At 37.5% G+C, this 12,805-nt stretch overlaps 1 protein-coding gene across 2 annotated transcripts in view; it reads left to right on the top strand.

The window, feature by feature from the left end:
- The window catches only part of Pdzd8 (PDZ domain containing 8), an 80,380-nt gene extending 67,764 nt beyond the window's left edge, over positions 1-12,616 (top strand). For both annotated transcript variants that reach the window (XM_005387874.2, XM_005387873.2), the window contains one exon: positions 5,419-12,616. In XM_005387874.2, the coding sequence (XP_005387931.1) occupies positions 5,419-7,622 (2,204 nt within the window). In that variant the 3' untranslated portion in view covers positions 7,623-12,616. The remainder of the gene's footprint in view (positions 1-5,418) is intronic.
- Positions 12,617-12,805: the final 189 nt, after the last annotated feature.

The following is a 12,805-nucleotide window of genomic DNA, read 5'->3' as shown; positions in this document are numbered from 1 at the left end:
AAAAAAAAAAAAAAAAAAAAAAAAAAAATAATAACAAAAACTCTACTGGTAGGCAAATTGTTTGCTTGGATATGTTTGCCTAAACAGTAGGACTGTGCTGTGTGCAGCACTGGGGGCAAAATTCAAGCTTCTTCAGACCTTATAGTACTTGGCCATTAATAGGCTTGTCAAGAAATTTCTTGAGTGCATGGTTGGTCACAGTTACTCTTTGAAGGCAATATTTGTTTTAGTCAGCATCCCCATCATTGGACGTAATATCTGACACCCACAACTTAAAGGAGGAGAATGTTATTTTGTCTCATAGTTGTCAGAGGAGTCAGTCTATGGTTGGCTGACTCCTCAGCAGAAATGGCACAGCAGAAGGGCCTGGTGAAGGAAAGCTGCTCAACTCATGGCAGCCAGGAAGCAGAGAGAAAGTGGAAGAGCCAGGAACAAAAATACACCCTTCAGGTTATTCCTCCAGTGACTCACTCACTCCCACTGGCTCCACCTCTGACTTAGGACTTTTGGGGGTGATATTTTAGATATAAACCATAACAGTGCATAAAGCTGTGAGAGTGAAACCAAAAGTGCAGTGGAGACCCCAGGAAGTTAGAGATGCTAGGAATGTAGACTGTCTGCTGAGGAAAACCCAAGAGAGAGCCATGTGGGCTGCAACAGACAAGGCCATAGGGGTGGGGTCACCCAGCCCCTTGGAGCTTACATCTCACCACAACCTGCCCTGGATGCTAGACATGGAGTGTCAAGATTTAGTGTTTACCCAGCTCAGTTTCAGTCTTGCTTTGGTTCCATTCCTTTCTGTCCCCGATTTTTCCCTTTTAGAATGGAAGTGTCTATCCCATATCATTGTATGCTAGAATTGTTTTGAGTTTCTTTTTTTATTTTTACAAGGGTTCATAGCTAAGAGTTTGCCTGAAGTGTCTGAAGAGACTTTGGATTTAGACTTTTCAGCAGTGCTGGAACTGTTAAGATTCTGGCAACTCTTAGAAATGGACTAAACGCATTTTGCACGATAAGATGGATATGAGCCTTTTGACAGCCAGGGACAGAGTGTTACCATTTTAATTTAAAATGTTCTCCAAATGTCTCATTGTGTTAAGACATGGGGCTTTTAGAGGGTGATTGGATCGTGGGGACAGTACACTGATCCATGGATTTATCCACTGATGACTGCATAGCTGAACGTACTGATGAAAGGTGGGACCTGGCTGGAGGAGGCAGGTCACTGGGAGTGCCACCTGGAAGGATGTGCTGTTATCTTCTGTCTCCTCCCTTCCTCTCCCTCTCTGCTTCCTGGCTCCTATGGGACCAGCACCTTTCCTTGACCATTCCTTCTGCCGTGCCATTTCTGCCTTGGAGATAACTGGCAGTGGGCCGGATGCTTCTAAACACTGTGTGCCATAATAAACCTCTCCTTCTTTAAGTTGTAGATGTTGGGTATTTTGTCCCATTATGGGAAAATGACTAATTCAAGGTGGTATGTTCTCTCACAGTTAAGACAATAACTAAGGTAGAGCAGTTTCTAAATCAAATAGCATTTATCTAGTTAGATGTCAGAGAAACTCTGCTTTGATTCAGTTTTCTGACAGTAAAATAATGAAAATGATTTCGTTGCATACCTGGTAGCCCAATTTAGTATTTTCATATCAGAGTCCCTCTAATCATTTCATATACAGTGCTTCTCACACTTTTCTTACATATCTCAGTCCCCTAGACTTGGTGTTCCAATGTGCACCCAGATTCAGTGGTGCTGGGCCAAGATTGTGTGTGTCTGTTAGGTCCCCAGGTGGTGCTGGAGCTGTTGGCCCACTCTTTCAAAGCGAATGAAATAGACCTCATTATGTATGTTACACATTACATAATTGTGTAACATAAACATTAGAGTTATTTTTCCTCTGGTAAAACCACAGTTCTGTGTAAATGGTTTTATAACTTTTTTATGTCCCCTCTTAGAGTTTTCAGTTACATGAATGGTTAATATATATTTCCCAAAACAAAATGCAGCACAAACATACACAGAGTAAAAAATAAGTGATCTCTCCACCTGTAATACTTGTTTAAAAAATTATTTATTGAGATGAGAATAGGTTAGTACACATAATGAAAAAATTTTATATACTTTCCCCCTATCTTTTTCTTGCACGTAACTATATCCTTTGCTGCAACTCCAGGACACAAACCAAAGTCCTACAATATATTTTTTGAAATAGTCTTTATTCTGTTTTCTTTCCTAATACTGGGGATTAAACCCAGAGCGTTTGCACTGAGCTATATTCCCAGCCCCCTTTTAATTTTTTTATTAAAGACAGGGTCTCACAAAGCCCCTAAGTTACCCAGGCTTGGCTTGAACTTGCAGTCATCCTGCATCATGCTTTTATTTCTTTTGGTACATTATAATCTTTGCCCAACAAGTATTTCTCAAAAAGATTTTTATAGCTGTAATTGGCTCCTTTTTATAGATATATGGTCATTTTAAAAATATTTAGTAACAGATTGGTCATGGTTGAAATAGGTGTGGCAAAGTGTTATAGTTAGGTCCTATAGTGGAGTTCATTTTACTGTTTTCTCAACTTTTGAATATGTTTCAAATATTCCTAAAGAACAGTCCAGACTTAGATGGCCGATGATTTAAGGAAGAGTTGAGGTGAGAAATTTTTAAGTCACACACACACACACATCAAAAAAAAAAAAAATATATATATATATATATATATACATATATATATGTATATATATGTATATATATATACATATATATATGTATATATATATGAATTTAGGTTGAGTTGAAGTTTTTCCTTCTAGAGAACACTAAATGGATTTATTTTTCATTTAGGCATATGTGAATGACAATTTCTGGGACATAGTGAACTTAGAGGGAAGTAGTAGTAGCATTTAAGGCTAAATATATCATGAAGAACTGTATTAGCTCTTAAGTTTCAGGGTAATTTTGTAGGCTAGCAGCTTTCAAACTGAAACATTAGGAAAATCTGGCAGCAGTATGCTTGGTGATTGAAGTAGCAAAGGTCTGAGTGAGTGCTTACAGCTAGAGTCTGGTTTTTACTGGAGGGGAGGCCAGTGTTCAGGAGGATTGGAACACTGGAGGCAAATGGACCAGATCTCTAAATTAGAATGGCAGCAGAGGAAATCACCTGTGTCACTGATTCACATTGGATTCACTAGGTGGTAGCAAGTTGATTCATATTAGTCAGCACAGGAGGATGAGTCAGAATGCCAAAGATGTAGTGCCAAAGAAAAAGCCAGGTGGTTGATTTCCACATGGAGCTGGGCATGTAGTACTGGAGTTAAGAAAGGGGGAAATCAACCAAAGACAAAAAGAGAATAGTTTTTTAACTATATTTAAAAGTACTGGAGGCCAGGCATGGTGGCACATGCCTGTAATCCCAGCACTCAGGAGGCTGAGGCAGGAGGATTGCCATGATTTCAAGACTAGCCTAGGCTACATAATGAATTCAAGACCAGCTTGCACTACATAGTGAGACCCTGCCTCAAAGAAATTAAACTACTGGAGTGGATGTGAGTACTAGGCAGGAAGCAGAAGGCTAAGAGAAATTGTGAAAGACAAAACCTTGGGAATGTTTGCAGGTGACAGTCAAATGTAAGTGCAGAAAATCCAGAGATGACCACAACCACCTCGGTAGTTTTGTGGAAACCAAGGAAAGTTTTAAAGAAAAAAGGAGGCAGAGAGGGAATGAGCAAGATAAAAATTAGGATAATTAACGAAGCGAAGTTTAAAGGAGGATCCAAAGTGAAATAAGGGATATGCCCTCCTCCAAAATAAGACTCACAATCCCTGGCAGGGAGTAAAAGCACTTTCATGTTGGTGCTCTGGGGAAACAAGGCGATAGCATCTGCAGAGTGAGAGGAGGTGGGAGGTGGGCTTTAAGGAATAGGAGAGGTTTGTAACTGTTCATTTGGAGACTTAGTTATTTAGAGACCAGTCTAAAAGAAAGCTAAGCAGCACTAAATGCTTTGCCAAAAATAGAGAATAGTGACTTGTTGCCACATCCAGGTGGTAAGCTCAGGAGCAGAAAAGGGATGGGGCTCACAAAGCTGGAGATCAAAAAGACAGGTATACAATAGAAGAAGAAAGAGCCAGAACAGCAGAATCACAAATAGTAGTAAGAACATCATTGTAATCTTGAGACTCAGGTTGGGTAGATAAGCAAGTGGTATCAGAAGACCAAGGGGACCATGAGAAGGAAGAAGCAAAGATATTGGGCTGCGAAATTACTTAAAAACAAAATCAGCTACCAGACAGGATTGCAAGAGGTAAAAAATAAAAAGACAGTGATGAGAGATATTTCTGATGTGGTGAAGTTCTACTTGATGAGCAAGTCTACAGCATGATCTTGCAGGGTGGTGGAAGTAAGAGAGCACACAGCTTGAGGAACCGTGAGATAAAGTCATTAGAAGAGGCTGATGTTACTTTGATTTATTGAGTATAACCCTGACTCCTTTGGAAAACAAAGACACTATCTTACCTTTTGATAAGCTGTATAAAGGGGCAGCACCACCTGTATAAAGGGAGAGTGTGGGAAAGTGCTGTTTGGGGAGGGCAGGAAGAGTGGTAGGAAACAAACTCTTTGTATAGGTTCTTTTTATTAGGCTTTAAATGATAGCATACTCAATATCACACTGGGTACCCTCAGGGAAGGGACATATGCCTGGTAGGTAGAGATGCAAGACAGCTTTGCACTGAACATCTTTTTGTACCTTTTGAATTTTAAACTGTTAATATAACAATTAGAAAATTTAAAATTTAAGATAGATGGTATAGATGCAGATATTAACCAAATTTTTAAGTTTTAAAGCAGCTTACACTTTTTGGTCATCCTGAAAAAGATGAGTTTAATGGTTATGCCTAATAAAAAGAACTTATAAAAAGAGTCAATTATTCGTATTACAGTATTTTGCTACATTTATATCAAGCAAATTGGTCTCTTTAATTTGAACTATTCATCACATTGCTTCCAATCGCTGGAATATTTTGAAATTTCCTTCAGTAGAATCACAGCTTCTCATCATTCTAAGTCTAATTTAACCATAATAAAATCCTTTTAAATATAGGTTTTTCTCTGCCCACTTCCTCAGTTCAAACTGAGAAACAGTGTCATTTGCCCTAGGATGGACTTGGAAGCAGTTAAGATTAGCAGCTAGGCAGGCACTCTTAGGAATTTTGTATCATCTGGGTTGAATCTCAGGATTTCATCACCTTCAGATTAAGAATCAGGACATGATTCATCCAGAAATCAAGTAAAGCATTTCTAAGGGTTCCCTATTACTCTTCCATTAGTTAAGTAATCATTTTTAAAAAGTAATGGCAATTATATTTAACAAATGTAGGTAATTTTTATTGCAGTAATTGATGTTTTCCCTTTTAAATCTTAAAACCAGGTGTGAAAATTACCTCGACACTACAAGTGTTGAAGCTTATCAAACAGGCTGGTGACCGAGTTCTGGTGTACTATGAAAGGCCCGTCGGCCAGAGTAATCAAGGTGTGGTGCTACAAGATAATTTTGGCCAGTTGGAAGAAAACTTTTTGTCAAGTTCATGCCAACCAAGTTATGAAGAGGAAGCTGCGGGGTTGGCAGTAGATACTGAAAACCGAGACCTGGATTCTGAATATGAAGACTTGGCAAGTGATGTCAGAGTACAAAATGAGTTCAAAGATGAGGCACAATCATTAAGTCATAGTCCCAAACGAACTCCAACAACACTTTCTATTAAACCCCTTGGCGCTATATCACCAGTTTTAAACCGTAAATTAGTTGCAGGAAGTCACCCACCACCACCAAAAATTCCACCCAAAGAAGGAACTAAATCATCGGCCCTAAAAACTTCTGAGGTAACAGACACAGTACAAGTGTCAAAACCCACCCAAGGATCCACTTTCAAACCACCTGTGCCACCACGACCACAAATGAAAGTTCCTTTGCCTTCTGTTGATACCCCAAATCAGGCAGAACCAGATGTTCTTGGTGAAAAGCCAGAGAAGGTGCTGCTTCCTACTCCAGTAGACAAGTCTGCTGAAAAGCAGGTGAAAAACATAGATCATGTAGAAGATTTGAGCACATCTAAGCAGTTTTTAGCAAAGCAAGAAGTGGCTAAAGATTTTACTTCAGAAAGCTCCTGCCCTACCAAGGACAATACAGATGACCGTCAAACATGGGAATCATCAGAAATCCTTTATCGTAATAAGCTAGGAAAATGGACAAGAACCAGAGCATCCTGTTTGTTTGACATAGAAGCCTGCCACAGATACCTAAACATTGCACTGTGGTGCAGGGATCCTTTCAAGTTAGGGGGTCTCATCTGTTTGGGGCATGTTAGTTTAAAACTTGAAGATGTGGCTCTGGGATGCCTAGCTACATCAAACATGGAATACCTTTCCAAATTCAGGCTGGAAGCTCCTGCACCTAAGGCCATGGTCACTAGAACTGCACTACGCAATCTGAGTATGCTAAAGGGCTTCAATGACAAATTTTGCTATGGTGACATTACTGTTCACTTCAAGTATTTGAGGGAAGGTGAACCAGACCACCATATAGTTGCTAATGTAGAGAAAGAAAAAGAACCCCACTTAGTTGAAGAAGTTTCTATCCTCCCTAAAGAGGAGCACTTTATTGGACAGATGAGCTCCCCAGAAAATAAGCATAGTTTCCAGGACACTCAGTTCCAAAACCCAACGTGGTGTGATTACTGTAAGAAAAAAGTATGGACAAAAGCTGCCTCCCAGTGTATGTTGTGTGCTTATGTTTGCCATAAAAAATGTCAGGAAAAATGTCTAGCTGAGACTCCTCTTTGTGGAGCAACTGAGAGGCGGATAGACCGGACTCTAAAAAACCTTAGGCTAGAAGGCCAGGAACCCCTCTTAGGCTTGCCTCCTCGTGTTGATGCTGAAACTAACAAGTCGGTCAATAAAACAACAGGTTTGACAAGGCACATTATCAATACTAGCTCTCGTTTGCTAAATTTGCGTCCAGTCTCTAAAACTCGCTTTTCTGAACCTGGGACTGATCTTGTAGAGCCGTCACCAAAACACACACCCAACACATCAGACAACGAAGGCAGCGACACAGAAGTCTGTGGTCCAAACAGTCCTTCCAAACGGGGAAGTAGCGCAGGAATAAAGTTAGTGAAGAAGGAAGGTGGGCTGGATGACAGTGTTTTTATTGCAGTTAAAGAAATTGGCCGTGATCTGTACAGGGGCTTGCCTACAGAGGAAAGGATCCAGAAGCTAGAGTTTATGTTGGATAAACTGCAGAATGAAATTGATCAGGAGTTGGAACACAACAATTCCCTTGTTAGAGAAGAAAAAGAGACAGCTGATACAAGAAAAAAATCTCTCTTGTCTGCTGCTTTGGCTAAGTCAGGTGAAAGACTACAAGCTTTGACACTTCTAATGATTCACTACAGAGCAGGCATTGAAGACATTGAAACTTTAGAAAGTCTGTCTTTAGACCAGCACTCCAAAAAAATAAGCAAATACACAGACGATGCAGAAGAAGACCTTGATAGTGAAATCAGCCAACTGATAGACTCTCAGCCATTCAGCAGCATGTCAGATGACTTATTTGGCCCGTCCGAGTCTGTGTAATGGACATACTGTTTCAACTGAAATGATTGGGAGAAAGATGCATCTAAATTATCATGGATAGAACTACATTTCAGTCCTCCTGTAATGCACTTTGGCCTGCTTCTCCACAGTTACTTGCTTAAGAAAGAACGGAAAAGGTTTTCCAGCAAAAACATGACCAACTCACTCAATCAATTGTTTCAGATTGCATTTATAGCTATGCTTTTTTGGATTTATACTGGGAATTTATTTTTACTAATTTATTTTTAACTTTTTCTAATTATGTAATTATGTAAGCTAACTTTTCATGTTTATGTACATGTGATGTCTCAGTGTTATTTTTCCTTCCTGTTCTTTTTGAATTAATGTTAAATAGGATATAGTCCAGATTCTTGAAATACTTTTATTTCCATCACGGTTGTGACAACAAATTTGCTGCATGCCCAAATTGACAGAATCAATCATTGGGGGAATAAGTTGTGAATCTTTTGTTACATTTTGAGATTTGGGGGATTGCTTTTTGTTTTTGCCAAATGTAAAATGAAACCAGAAGCTGCAGCTTTAGTCTGTTATGCTGATATAGTAAAAAAAACATTTTTTACATATGTTGCTTGCTTTCTACGCTTCTGTGAAATTCTTTTCTAAAGCTTTTGTGAACCTAAAGTATATTACAAATACAGTGATTAATTTGATGAGCTTGCATTGAAAAACAAAATGTAATAGGGAATATTAAATACATTTGGTCAGGAATCTTATAGAAGGTAACAACATTTAATTACTGCAAAACAGTAGGCAGTAGGATTTTTCAAATATCTTTCACAATATCAATGCTTTCCTTTTAAGTGGAAGTTCTAATAAGCATTCGTGATGATTTTTTCATCTTCAGTTTTCCCATAGGAAATAAAGCATGTACAAGGATATTTAAAGTTTCAGAGGATTGTTCTTAAAATGATGCTATTGATAACTAGTTTTGTTTTAAAAAGCATTTTCATGTAGGAATACGTTATGAAGGAGAGGCATCATGCAAAATATATTTATTGCTTCATCTGGGGTCTTACAGGCTTAAAGGAATGGTGATCATTCTGAATGCTTCCATAGTTCAGAATGTCTTCATTCATTAAAAGAAATAACAGTATAATAGGACTTGAGACCATTTCTCTGAAAATGAAGATCTATTCCAATATTGGATCCATCTTGTGATGCCAATAACACATGACTGAGGGAAAATATGTAAGCTTGACCTGTTTGTTATACCTTAAAAGTTTGGGCCTGTTATTTGCCCACAAAATAGATATGTATATGTTTTTCTCTTTTGTAGGAAATGGCTCTGATAAGTTCATACTTACATAAATCGGCATGAATTTAAAACCAGATTGCACAGCTTTTATGGCTGGCAGGAAAAGGCATAGTATAACAGTAATGCTGTGGCCCAGTCTGTAGTCCGAGACTCCATTCAGGAGCTCTTCCATTAGTGAACTGTATGACCACAGGCAAGTCACAAAAGAGCTCAATGCAGCAGTTTCCCCATCTCTAAAGTGAGGGTAGTACTACTTCCTCTCACTACCTCACAGGATTGTTATGAGGAAAATAGCATAACTGCACAAGGGCTTTGAACATAAAAGCTATACAAATAAAAGGTGTTATTTCAATGAGAAAAACATCTTTGAGGGCAGAAGTTAATCCAGTTTTAACACCAGTAGCCAACTTTCATTCCCATTTTATTAAGTGAAATATTAGGACAATAAATACCTTCTAGAGAGATGGAGTTGATAACAAAAATATATCTGGGTACGCCCCTGCTCATTGTTTATTTAAGCATGCTCATATTTGAACAGAACACTGGTATTGAAGGCTTTCTACACCAAACTCCCTGAAAACTAAAATGTTCTACAGCGTATACTTGAAACAACCTGCCCGGTGTATAACCATGTTTCATCTTGTAAAAAGTACCTTGCCATTGTTATCCTGGGAGGTAGTCTGTAATTGGCGGGTGTGCATGGATTAAACCATGATACCCAAGCATGCTCCTGAAAGTGAGGCATTTGAAAGAGCTGTAGAAATAATGCAAAACTTTGTTTTCATAAGAATCTACTCATATTTTAAAGTATTTAACTCTAGAACCACAGTTATGGAAAGCTCAGTAATGCTGCTAATGATTTTTGTAAAATAATACCTTAATATGTAGCACAGTATTTTTCTATCTGCTGGCTGAAGCAGTAGAGGCATCATGGTTGTACTTTAGTGTAAGGAGGCTGCACTCCAAACAGCCCAGAGTGTAGTGAAGTATAGGCTTCAATGGGAAAAATTGTTATGTATTACATTACTGATGTAATCTTGCTGCCATGCTATGTTATCAATAGCTTAAAAATAATAAAGACTGCTACACAAAACAATTATCTTCATTTGATGACATCTAAAAAAAAGATGATTGCTGCATCTCCATGGAATTATTGTCTGGTGTAACTTGATCGTGAACACAAGCTAACAAAGTTTACTTTTGCTAACAAAATGGCAAAAGTTAATTTTTTACAGTTCATTTGTAAAATATATTTATGTATTTGCTTTTGCTGTATAATAGTAATTAGACTATTTAAGATGTACTTTCTCTACTGATTTTTTACATAAATGACTAGAGAAAATGAGCAACATTTTAAGCATTATTTTCAAGTCACAATTATTATGCTCTGTTTATTAAAGTCGTGCGTCATATTCTTAAATTCATAACTAATTGAAATGTTACAGATATTCTGTGATTCAAATAAGAAAGAACACACCCTAAGGAATATAATGGCATGTTCTAAACTTATACATGAATTTTTTTAAAGGCAGTTGGGAAATATATCGCTCTAATAGTAAGCTAAAGAATAAAGTTCTAGTTCCCTAAAAGTAAATTTTAAATCTCTTTAATTTAAAAATATATTGTCCTAATTTCTAAATTGAGATAATAGTTTTGCTTACCAAATAGAAGAGTGGAGAGTCCCCTCATCCTTTCTGAGTTCCACATGCCTTTAAAATATCTAATTAAAATTGTGTGCATGTATACCCTTAGCCCTGGAAGCTGTACACACACACACCACCCCAAGTGCCCCTACTTTTAAAGGTTTTACAGAACTTCTAGGTCCTGTTGGACATTTTCAGTATCTTCCTCAGATGCAGTTTTTGGTTCATAACGATCAGAATAGTAAGAGATTCAAGGATAACTTTTTCCACAGTGACATGTTAGAAGGGGGGTGATACATACAATGAGTATTTCAATTAAAATTCCATTACAGTAAAACATATTGTCATTAAGCCCCCTCAAAATCCTCCCCCTAACTCGGAACACACCTATCATTGCCACCTTCTAAAGTAGTTCTGGAAGTACTCTTTTGTGTCTTTATGAAGTGTGGTGTAAAAAAAATTTAGGGAATGTTGCTGCTGAGCATCATCTAGAAGAAAGGCAGGCTTGTAAATGCACTTACGATGTGTCCTCATCCACTGGGTGGCTTCTGGCTCATCCCCAAAGTCAAAATGACCATGACAAGTCAATGTTTTGAACTGATTCAGGACAGTGCAGCATCCACAACAGCACAATTAAATAGACTCATGGAAAAGGACTTCCAGAACTGTTTCAGAAAGTGACAAGAATGATGGGATGTGTTCAGAGCCAGGGAGGATGTTCTGAAGGGAAATAGTGGCCATGTGTCTTTTACTGTAATAGTTTTTTTTTTATTTAAACACACTATATATTTCTGTCATACCTCATATATATTTGTTTTAGTCTAAATGTAGAAAACCAAAAAGTATGATTCATACTATCCTGCAGTGACTTTTACCTGATGCCTACCAGCACAGAATAGTTTTTAATGTTTTAAAAATATCCAGGCAAAATGATACCATATACATTTCATTCCAACAACAGTTGGTTTATGAAAGAATACAGATAGGCACAGTACAGTGTTCATAAGGTTTATTAAGTAAACTATCTAAAACATGACTAGAACAGAGATACACTTAGCATTCAAAAGAAAGGTGATACCCACTGCTACCTTATTGAAGTTTTTGTGTTTTGTTACCAGGTGAAAACAAAACCACCTCTGTTCAAAAAGTAAATGTTCAGAGAGCTGTATGTTTTTTGTTTTGATACATAATTTTTAAATTTTCAGTCTTGCTAACCCAGAATGTTAGCATATGAAAGACCTTACCATTTTTCCCCCTTAAGTAAAACATAACTTTTGCTCCCCAAACAGTTCTGAAAAATTCATCTATCAAAAATCCTAGGGATCAATCAGCAGGCATGCCTTTGCCCATCATTCTTACAGAAGCTGAAGGCTTAAAGGCAAAAATAGAAAGAAATAAATTATATAGTATTAGGGGCAGGCAGAACCACAAACCGTCTCCAATTTGTAGCACATTCTTTAAAACCTTCTTGTAGACAAATAAAAACAATCCTGCCTTTTTTATTTTAGCGATGTAAGAGTTCTGCTAGGGCCCTCTTTCATAATTGTAGTTGTCCAAGGAAGGAGCTTGTTTGCTTCAAACACTACTCGGAAATCACAGTAAAACTTCATAAAACAAAACAAGTCACTTCACAAAGTAAAATTAATCACTTCGCATAATAGTCAATAAGACTAAGACTGAGGAGTCTTCGTTCTAAAGTTCTTAGCTCCTTGATGTCCAAGTTAATACAAACACAATTTTAGCTTAACAAAATCGACACCAGGTAATTTTTGTTTGACTATGGAACTGCAGAATTAAATATTTAATAAGACATACTCCACACTATCTTCACATTCCAATCATATCTCACACAAAACAACGTAAACTGACAGTGTTCACTAACAGTATTTGCTGGTACACTGAAGACATCAATGTTGTCATGCCTGAAAAAACTACACTACCCAGCACACAAGATGAAATAATAACATGTTTAGATGTTTGGTTTTTCTCTTCTGCCTGGAAAAAGGGATGTGTCCTGATCACCTGTTGTTTTTATCTGTTTTGCTAGTATGATTAAAGACCATTTCATTCCTTCATTCTTGTTTACAATTTGTTTTCATATTTACATGAAAGACTTCCAGGAGTTTAGAAAATAATAGTTTCAGACAACCCAAAATTAATAGATGTCTAGAAAAAACACTTGGATGACCTGCAGACAAGTCAGGTTATACTCTAACTTCTTCAAATTATAGTAGCTATTGTATTTGTAAACTTTTTTCCTAAAA

Source organism: Chinchilla lanigera, unplaced genomic scaffold (genome assembly GCF_000276665.1).
Source record: "Chinchilla lanigera isolate Chin_1 unplaced genomic scaffold, ChiLan1.0 scaffold00030, whole genome shotgun sequence".
NCBI classification, from domain to species: domain Eukaryota; kingdom Metazoa; phylum Chordata; class Mammalia; order Rodentia; family Chinchillidae; genus Chinchilla; species Chinchilla lanigera.
The sequence above is the reverse complement of the archived record's forward strand: the minus strand, read 5'-3'. Positions and strand labels throughout refer to the sequence as shown.